Genomic DNA, 10,000 nt, shown 5'->3' on the forward strand with positions numbered 1-10,000 from the left:
TGCTGCTGCAGCCAGCCTCTAGTGGACACTCCAGGTACTGCAGCCAGCCTCTAGTGGACACTCCAGGTACTGCAGCCAGCCTCTAGTGGACACTCCAGGTACTGCAGCCAGCCTCTAGTGGACACTCCAGGTACTGCAGCCAGCCTCTAGTGGACACTCCAGGAACTGCAGCCAGCCTCTAGTGGACACTCCAGGAACTGCAGCCAGCCTCTAGTGGACACTCCAGGAACTGCAGCCAGCCTCTAGTGGACACTCCAGGTACTGCAGCCAGCCTCTAGTGGACACTCCAGGTACTGCAGCCAGCCTCTAGTGGACACTCCAGGTACTGCAGCCAGCCTCTAGTGGACACTCCAGGAACTGCAGCCAGCCTCTAGTGGACACTCCAGGAACTGCAGCCAGCCTCTAGTGGACACTCCAGGAACTGCAGCCAGCCTCTAGTGGACACTCCAGGTACTGCAGCCAGCCTCTAGTGGACACTCCAGGTACTGCAGCCAGCCTCTAGTGGACACTCCAGGAACTGCAGCCTGCCTCTAGTGGACACTCCAGGTACTGCAGCCAGCCTCTAGTGGACACTCCAGGTACTGCAGGGTGTTACACTCCAGCTTCCTGTTTAAACATGATCAGGTTTTTTGATCCGATAATATAGGATGAAGATCGAACGAGTAAAAGCACAATCTGTGATTATTCACCTCCGGAAACAAACAGTTCGCCTTCTCTCCGTTACGAATATGTCGACCTCAGAGACCAAATGATGCGCCGGTGTCTTTTTATCATGTGTGTGTTTGGTGCCCATTATTGATCCTGTATTTATATTTCAGCGTGTTGTTGTGTGATATAAAGATGTTGTGGATCTGATGTTGTGGAGACCTTTGACAGCATCGCTTCAGTTCAACCCGACACTTCACCGCAGGGAGCCACAGCACCATCCAGTGGTGGTCAGGTGCACTGCACTTTGAGACATCGAGGGCCAGAACATTAATAATGCGTTTCATAATCTTGGTGTGAACTAGCGAAGGCGCTAACGTTAAACTCTGACTTATTGTCTTTTAATGAAATAAATATGAGAAGAACTAACTGACATGATTATTATTCTGTTTGGATGGAGAATCCAGGTCAAAGAAAACCACTTTTCAAGGTTCAAGGTTCAAGGTTCAAGGTTCAAGGTTGTTTATTGTCTTTTGAATGAACCCTGAAAGTTGAAGCTCACAGATTTGAAGGGTTCAGTCGTTCTGTTTCATGTTGATGCTTCTGTGTGTGTCGGTGTCTCTGAAGCTCGTCTCTTCCTGCGTTGCATTTTATTCTTTATTGTGAGAGAAGTGTATGTGCTTCACGGCAGGAAGTGATATGACCATATATGGGCAGGCTATAACAGCCGGTGATAAAAGTGGTGCAATACAATGGAAACATGAGAATCATTCTTCATTTTGAGTCACACGGTGTCGTCATGTTTACCTGCCTTTTTGTGTGCTTCAGTATTTATCCTTTTTTTTTCTTCGCCTTGGCTTTATATTAAACGCTTTTAAATTCAACACATCAGAATCATTTGTGATTATTTGTCTTGTCTTTTACGAGTGCAGAAGGTTTTTTTAAAGGAGCAATAACTCTCCCCCTAGTGTTTAAAATGAGTACTGCAGTCTAAACTCTAATCATCACAGAGCATGTGGTGGACACTGTAGCTTCAGTGTTTAGCCAGCTCTGCATGTGGTGCACACTGTAGCTTCAGTGTTTAGCCAGCTCTGCATGTGGTGGACACTGTAGCTTCAGTGTTTAGCCAGCTCTGCATGTGGTGGACACTGTAGCTTCAGTGTTTAGCCAGCTCTGCATGTGGTGGACACTGTAGCTTCAGTGTTTAGCCAGCTCTGCATGTGGTGGACACTGTAGCTTCAGTGTTTAGCCAGCTCTGCATGTAGTGGACACTGTAGCTTCAGTGTTTAGCCAGCTCTGCATGTAGAGACACTGTAGCTTCAGTGTTTAGCCAGCTCTGCATGTGGTGGACACTGTAGCTTCAGTGTTTAGCCAGCTCAGCATGTAGAGACACTGTAGCTTCAGTGTTTAGCCAGCTCTGCATGTAGAGACACTGTAGCTTCAGTGTTTAGCCAGCTCTGCATGTGGTGGACACTGTAGCTTCAGTGTTTAGCCAGCTCTGCATGTAGTGGACACTGTAGCTTCAGTGTTTAGCCAGCTCTGCATGTAGAGACACTGTAGCTTCAGTGTTTAGCCAGCTCTGCATGTGGTGGACACTGTAGCTTCAGTGTTTAGCCAGCTCTGCATGTAGTGGACACTGTAGCTTCAGTGTTTAGCCAGCTCTGCATGTAGAGACACTGTAGCTTCAGTGTTTAGCCAGCTCTGCATGGGTCTGTAAAGCTTTCTGCGTTCTAACCTCTCTCCATATTTCAAAAGCATGTGAGAACAGGGTTAGGGTCCAATCAGATCCAGAGCATTCAGGAGCAGAATCTAAAGTTAGAAGGAGGACATACTGGCTGCTGCATTGTTGTCAGAGAAGCTTCAACACAGCAGGTTTCCTTCATGATCACACAGGAGGAGAGCAGCTCTCTGATTGGTCCTTTAAGTTATGCAGCTCTCTGATTGGTCCTTTAAGTTATGCAGCTCTCTGATTGGTCCTTTAAAGGAGCCAAGCTGTTGCGTAATTAACATCTAATCTCTGCTGGTGTGTTTGTAGTCTATGAATGATAATAATAATGAGGTGTCTGATCGTCTGCTGTCAGCCTTCCTCCTTCTTTAACACGTTTACATGCTGATGTGACTGAAGATCTTACGTTTTCTAAAGTTTCAGGACTTTTCAACATAATCGCTCAATAAATTAAGAGATTGTTGTATAAAAACAAGAATACAACCTTAAATCTGTTCACTGCCATGATATTAAATAAGGTCATGACACCATACAGGACATGAGCGACACCAATACAGCGTCGGGAAATCTGCCTGACACTAACGCCTCCTTATTGATATTGTATTACACAGTCATAGATTATTATTGATATTGTATTACACAGTCATAGATTATTATTGATATTGTATTACACAGTCATAGATTATTATTGATATTGTATTACACAGTCATAGATTATTATTGATATTGTATTAAACAGTCATAGATTATTATTTATATTTTATTAAACAGTCATAGATTATTATTGATATTTTATTAAACAGTCATAGATTATTATTTATATTTTATTAAACAGTCATAGATTATTGATATTGTATTAAACAGTCATAGATTATTGATATTGTATTGAACAGATTATTTCTTCACAGTGACACTAAAACAAATATTGAAATGTTCAGGATTGCTGAAGTCGGGTTTTTCCTCCTGTGTGACGTCACATGATGAGTCAGCTGATCGATCGGGGTTCCCGGCAGTGTTTGTGTCCACACTGACAGAGCAGGCTAATGATTGATCGATGAGGTGATATCAGTCCCTCAGAGACTTTGTCTTCATTTGGTCTTCTTCTCTGAGGCTTGACGTTGGTCACGATGGCGCCAGCTGCAGGGTCTCTCTTCCTGCTCTTTCTGCTTGTGCTCAACTCGGAGTCGGTGAGTCTGACTGACGTCATTCCAACGGAGTAGAATCACACACACTTTAAATGGTCCTTACACACAATGTGTATTTTGTTCCAACATTGAATTTGGACGATTTAATTGAACACAGTTTCAATAAGAAAGTGAATTTATAGTGTGTAAAGAGTTAATTACCTGGTTGAATAAAAGTGAAAACATGAAACTGCTCTATGAAGAGTTGACAGCTGTTGATCATTTCCAGCTTTGTCGTCCTTTGGGTAAACAAACGCTCTCTCCACGAGGACACATTCAAATAGATCAAGACATTGATTTCTGTGTGACGTGATGAGTCAGCTGATTGGTCAGTGTGATTTATGAAACAGGGTCGTGTTATTATTATTACACACAAGTTAAACTAAAAGTTTGTTTTCTTCCTGAAAGTTGTGTCAGAGCTGCATTCAAATAATTACTCCAGTACATCCAGGTAGCTTTCTAAAGGGCTTGGTAAAATCACTGTGAACAGGTATGAACAGGTGTGAACAGGTGTAAACAGGTATGAACAGGTGTAAACAGGTGTGAACAGGTGTAAACAGGTGTGAACAGGTGTGAACAGGTGTAAACAGGTATGAACAGGTGTAAACAGGTGTAAACAGGTGTAAACAGGTGTAAACAGGTGTGGACAGGTGTGAACAGGTGTGAACAGGTGTGGACAGGTGTGGACAGGTGTGGACAGGTGTGAACAGGTGTGGACAGGTGTGGACAGGTGTGAACAGGTGTGAACCGGTGTAAACAGGTGTGAACAGGTGTGGACAGGTGTGAACAGGTGTGGACAGGTGTGAACAGGTGTGAACCGGTGTAAACAGGTGTGAACAGGTGTGGACAGGTGTGGACAGGTGTGAACAGGTGTGGACAGGTGTAAACAGGTGTAAACAGGTGTGAACAGGTGTGGACAGGTGTGAACAGGTGTGGACAGGTGTGGACAGGTGTGAACAGGTGTAAACAGGTGTGGACAGGTGTAAACAGGTGTAAACAGGTGTGGACAGGTGTGGACAGGTGTGAACAGGTGTGGACAGGTGTGGACAGGTGTAAACAGGTGTGAACAGGTGTGAACAGGTGTGGACAGGTGTGGACAGGTGTGAACAGGTGTAAACAGGTGTGGACAGGTGTAAACAGGTGTAAACAGGTGTGGACAGGTGTGGACAGGTGTGAACAGGTGTAAACAGGTGTGGACAGGTGTGAACAGGTGTGGACAGGTGTGAACAGGTGTGAACAGGTGTGAACAGGTGTAAACAGGTGTGAACCGGTGTGGACAGGTGTGAACAGGTGTGAACAGGTGTAAACAGGTGTGAACAGGTGTGAACAGGTGTGGACAGGTGTGGACAGGTGTAAACAGGTGTAAACAGGTGTGAACAGGTGTGGACAGGTGTAAACAGGTGTAAACAGGTGTGAACAGGTGTAAACAGGTGTGAACCGGTGTAAACAGGTGTAAACAGGTGTAAATAGGTGTAAACAGGTGTGAACAGGTGTGAACAGGTGTCACATTTCAATGACTCCAGCAGGATCGATCTGACCCTGAACCTACAGAGCAGCAGATCCAGCAGATCCCGATTATTCCACAGAAACCACAGCTACCGACCCAAAGCCCCGCCCCTTTAGTAACCAGTCCTGCCCCGACAGCACCTAAAGTAGTCCTCACAGACGAGTTCCTGGGTCCACCTGAGTGTCTGGATAAGAAGTAAGTCCATTTGGATTCTTTGGGACTTCCTAAAGGGGAAACTGGTTTGAGGATATTAGTAACGCTGGTGATGTCATCAGCGCCTTTCTGAAAAGTTACGATTTCACGGTTGTTGTTTTGTTGTCAGGTTGACTCGAGCGTCTTGTAGCCTGGTGTTCTGCTCGCCATGGGAGCGTTGCATCAACGGACATTGCTCCTGTAAACCGCCCTACATGTGTCCGCTCGATGACAGGAAGCCAGTTTGTGGGAAGGACAACAGAAGCTACCGCTCATACTGCCAGGTAACCGTCCAATGGGGCTGAGTCTTGACCTGCTGATCGGGAACCAATCAACAGGAAGAGTCATCTTCATGGAGTCATCACAGATCAGGGATTCTGGTGACTGGGAGGGTGTCCGGGTGTAACTGCATGGACATGAAGGTCAGCCGTGAGGACACACATTTCCTGTGATCTGTTTTTCAGGCGATGGCGCTGTCGTGTCGGAAGAAGACGCCGGCCATGTCCCACTTTGGGAAACACTGCGGAGGTTAGCAGATTGTTTCTGTGTTTTTGGTTTTAACCCTTCGTCCCTCAGGTTCTTCATGTCTCTTCCTCTCTCTCTCACCACAGCCAACTACCCGAAGTTTGAAAGCTCGATTGACCCGGACACAGGAGTGATGGAAGTCTCCATTCCTGACGGAGAGGGAAGGAGTGGAGAGAAGTTACTGGTTTGTTGGAAGATGTGGAACATGGCTGCTGCTAACGTAGCCTGCAGGGAGCGCGGCTTCCCGCTGTGAGTCTACACATGATATGATGCTTTTTAACTGTTTGTTTACTGGCTCCTTGAAAGACGACCACATCCATTGACTGCTTGTCAGTGGGTCCATGGAGCTGCCGACACTGTCACCAGATACGATAAAAATGTACAGTACAACATGATACGACATAAAAACGAAATGAAACTAAACCAGAAGATATATGTAAAACGATTAGTACGGAAACAGAGGAGGCGTGGCCAAACAGCAGTTTGTTTTTTGTTTCATGCTGATCCTTTGTGTCTTTTTGTGTTTCTACAGCGGCGCCGTCACCGCTGGCTTCCTGCCTTACGAAGCCTTAAAAACTGCCGGGGAGGAAAAACGGTTCCCGGAGAGATGCGTTAGCATCCAGTGCCAAGGTTACGAGACTTCCTTAGCCGAGTGTTTAATCCACAACAAGCAGACCATTGGCAGAAGGAGAGTTGCCATGACAACCTGTTATGGTGCTTCGCAGGCAGCGAATGGTCAGTATGTTTTACATGCACAGTGACGGTCCTCGCCATAGTACACAGACGCAGAGGGCCAATGGTTGACTGACCCTTCTTTGCTAGCTGAATACTATAATATCACACACCAAACTACCAGTTTCCTTGCCAGCTTGATACCTTCTTCTTGGGTTCTTATGTCTTTCTTCCAAACTTTCATGATGTTTTTTTTCTTCCTGTGATCTTGTAGTTCTTCCTGTGATCTTGTAGTTCTTCCTGTGATCTTGTAGTTCTTCCTGTGATCTTGTAGTTCTTCCTGTGATCTTGTAGTTCTTCCTGTGATCTTGTAGTTCTTCCTGTGATCTTGTAGTTCTCCTGTGATCTTGTAGTTCTCCTGTGATCTTGTAGTTCTTCTGTGATCTTGTAGTTCTCCTGTGATCTTGTAGTTCTCCTGTGATCTTGTAGTTCTTCCTGTGATCTTGTAGTTCTTCTGTGATCTTGTAGTTCTCCTGTGATCTTGTAGTTCTCCTGTGATCTTGTAGTTCTTCTGTGATCTTGTAGTTCTCCTGTGATCTTGTAGTTCTTCCTGTGATCTTGTAGTTCTTCCTGTGATCTTGTAGTTCTTCCTGTGATCTTGTAGTTCTTCCTGTGATCTTGTAGTTCTTCCTGTGATCTTGTAGTTCACACTCCAGAAATCTCTGCGCCATTCTCATTGGACGATCAGAATAAAGGAACATTTCTTACCTGACGATCTTATTTCTGACCTTTGACTTTGAGTCCTGTTGTTTTTGTTTCAGAGGAGGAGTGTGACTTCAGATGTGCGAACACAAAGTGTGTGTCTCTGAACCACACTTGTGATGGCGTGGACCACTGTGGCGACCGCAGTGACGAGATGTGCTGCAAAAGTAAATCAAAGCTAATCACACACGGCTCTGATCGCTCTTCATGTCTCTGACGATGCTGATGTCTTTGTGTCTCTCTGTCAGAGTGCAGGCACGGGAGCTTCCGCTGTAAGACGGGTGTGTGTGTCCATAAAGAGACGCTCCATGACGGACAGATCGACTGCCTGGATGGAGAGGATGAATCGCCAAAGCTTCCTATTGAAACGCCAAAGCCCACTAATGAAAGCAGCGTGTCCCGTCAGCGTTCATTAGCAGCACGTGAGTTGAGTAACCTCTTCTTACTCTTTTTTCTGTCATTCTTTAAAGGAGGAGTCCGCAGCTTGTCCCTTCAAAATAAAACTCAGTCTTCTCTTTAAGTGAAGCTGCTCCAGTGTCCCGTCAAAATAAAACTCAGTCTTCTCTTTAAGTGAAGCTGCTCCAGTGTCCCGTCAAAATAAAACTCAGTCTTCTTTTGTGTGTGCGGCACAGAAAATATAATCATAGTGAGTAGAAATGCAGAGCGGATAAAGCTTTCTAAATGAGGACAGGCAGGTCCACAAGGTCAGCAGTTAGCTTGTTAGCTAGCTTGCTCCCAGGTAGCGTGCAGAGCAAGCACTAAACGTACATGCTAAAGTCCTGCAGTGGGCGATGAGCTGAGGAGGCGGGGCACGCTTTGTATGTTGAGTTCTCCAGCTTGAAGCTTCAGAGTTTAGAGCAACTTGTTTCAAACCCTCTGTTTTATTTTTTCCATCAGATCCGACTGGTGATGAAACAATCAGCAACACAGGTACGTCTGTCACGGACGCGTTGGCTGCTGTCCTCTGATTGACAGCTGTGATAGTGATAATGATGTTTGCTGTCTCCTCCTTTCAGAGTACGATTCCCCAAAGGAAGGTACGTAACAAACCAATGTTTCATCATGTAGTGATGACGTCCAGGTCCAGTGGAGGGTCAGTTTCAGTCCTCCTCATGTCTGAGGAGTCCTCAGTGTAGTCATGTGTCAGTGTCACAGTCACTCAGATAAAGTCTCAGGTCTCATGTCATCAGAAATAAAGATCAGCAGGAAGTATATGGAGTCCAGGTTAAACTGTGGGATCCCCAACGCGACCACGGTGGACGATGTGGAAGCGGAGGAGCGAGGAAGGAGCAGCCGAGTCAGGAGAGTGGTGGGAGGAGTCCCAGCCAACCCGGTCCGTAAACACACGTCTGATCAGTGTGCTGCTAAAGCTGGGCGGAGACTGAAAGGTGTGCTTGTGTGTCCGTGTGCAGACTCAGATCCAGTGGCAGGTCGCTCTGGAGGAGAGAGGGAAGATTGATTGTGGGGGTGCTTATATCGGAGGATGCTGGGTAATCACGGCTGCTCACTGCGTCAGGTAGAACATGATGAAGTGTCCTCTCTCTCTGCTGTCAGCAGCATGATGCTCTATCAACCCGTCTCTCTCTCCCTCAGGCCCAACCCGTCAGCCTTCAGGGTCAAGTTCTCTCTCTGGAAGAAGTCTCGGGTTCAGGGCACGACCGACATCGTTCCCGTTGAGGACATTCACATCCATCCAATGTATCCGTGCCCTTCTCTGAGTCTTCAGCTTATAGAGCACGCCCCCCATACAGGAAGTGAACATTGACTGAGTGCGTGTCCTGCAGGTACAACGCCAGCACGTACGAGAACGACATTGCTCTGGTGCAGCTGGAGAAGCTTCCCTTCAAAGAAACGTGTGTGGAGGATAACCCCGCCATCAGCGCCGTCTGTGTTCCCTGGACGCCACACCTGTTTCAGCCCAACCACACCTGCAGCATCTCTGGGTGGGGACGGACCGCAGGTGAGCGACTCCACCTTCACTGACAGAAACGAGTCGCTCTTCCAAATGATCCCGTCTGGGAATAAATGTGGATGATTGTTTTGACAGACGGCAGAGCAGCTCAGGTCCTGCTGTGGGCCAACGTGTCCCTCATCAGTGACTGTCAGAGGTTTTACAAAGACCGCTTCAGACCGGGCATGATGTGTGCAGGTGGGTTTGCACACACACACACACACACACACACACGGGGCAGCAGCTCACTTGGTGTGTGTTTAGGTGATCTGGACGGCAGCGTGGACTCGTGTCAGGGGGACAGCGGGGGTCCTCTGGTCTGTAAGGATGAACTGGGGGTGTCCTACCTTTGGGGCGTGGTGAGCTGGGGGGAGAGGTGTGGGCAGCCAGGATTCCCCGGTGTTTACACACAGGTAACACACATCTTATTATCAGTGTAGACTGCAGTACCCATTTCAAACACTAGGGGGCGGAGTTACAGACTGCTCCTTTATATATAAACTCTACATGACTCCTCCCTCTCTTTCAGGTCGCTCATTACTTTGAGTGGATCAGACTTCACACCGGCTGGTTGGAAGTCACCAAGTTCAACTCCTGATCAAATCTAACCAATCACAGTTCATCTCCACGGTTCAACATGTCACAATATTTAATCCTACATCTAGGAGATGAACATTTTTTCACCTGTTGTTACTAAACAGGCGTGTCGTGGATGTGTAATAAATCAGGAGTGGGAGGCTTTAAAAATGTGATTTATTTTCAATACAAAAAGGAGCTGATCAATAAAATGAGAGCATAACAAAACATTTAACAAAACAGCAGGAAGAGAAATATGC

The 10,000-nt window shown here is 46.5% G+C and overlaps 2 protein-coding genes across 4 annotated transcripts in view; both read left to right on the forward strand.

The window, feature by feature from the left end:
* The window catches only part of ttc39b (tetratricopeptide repeat domain 39B), a 19,090-nt gene extending 17,561 nt beyond the window's left edge, over positions 1 to 1,529 (forward strand). The window contains exons 19-21 of one of the 3 annotated variants that reach the window (XM_079371113.1): positions 1 to 34; positions 131 to 845; positions 1,069 to 1,529. The exon at positions 1 to 34 is cut by the window's left edge and continues 744 nt beyond it. The gene's annotated coding sequence lies outside the window, so the exon portion shown is untranslated. Of the gene's footprint in view, positions 846 to 1,068 lie in introns of all 3 variants that reach the window. The other 2 variants (XM_079371114.1, XM_079371112.1) reach the window with 2 other exon arrangements.
* Positions 1,530 to 5,117: 3,588 nt separating this feature from the next.
* cfi (complement factor I) lies at positions 5,118 to 9,856 on the forward strand (the record flags this gene model as incomplete). Its single annotated transcript, XM_079371543.1, has 15 exons — positions 5,118 to 5,257; positions 5,385 to 5,538; positions 5,719 to 5,782; positions 5,866 to 6,028; positions 6,312 to 6,514; positions 7,273 to 7,380; positions 7,462 to 7,688; positions 8,136 to 8,250; positions 8,404 to 8,546; positions 8,626 to 8,729; positions 8,807 to 8,911; positions 8,998 to 9,173; positions 9,261 to 9,362; positions 9,429 to 9,577; positions 9,694 to 9,856. Coding segments are annotated over 15 exons (2,022 nt in total), but the record flags the coding sequence as incomplete, so codon positions are not given.
* Between the last annotated feature and the right edge of the window lie 144 nt (positions 9,857 to 10,000).

This window comes from Symphodus melops (genome assembly GCF_947650265.1).
Source record: "Symphodus melops genome assembly, chromosome: 20".
Lineage (NCBI taxonomy): Eukaryota > Metazoa > Chordata > Actinopteri > Labriformes > Labridae > Symphodus > Symphodus melops.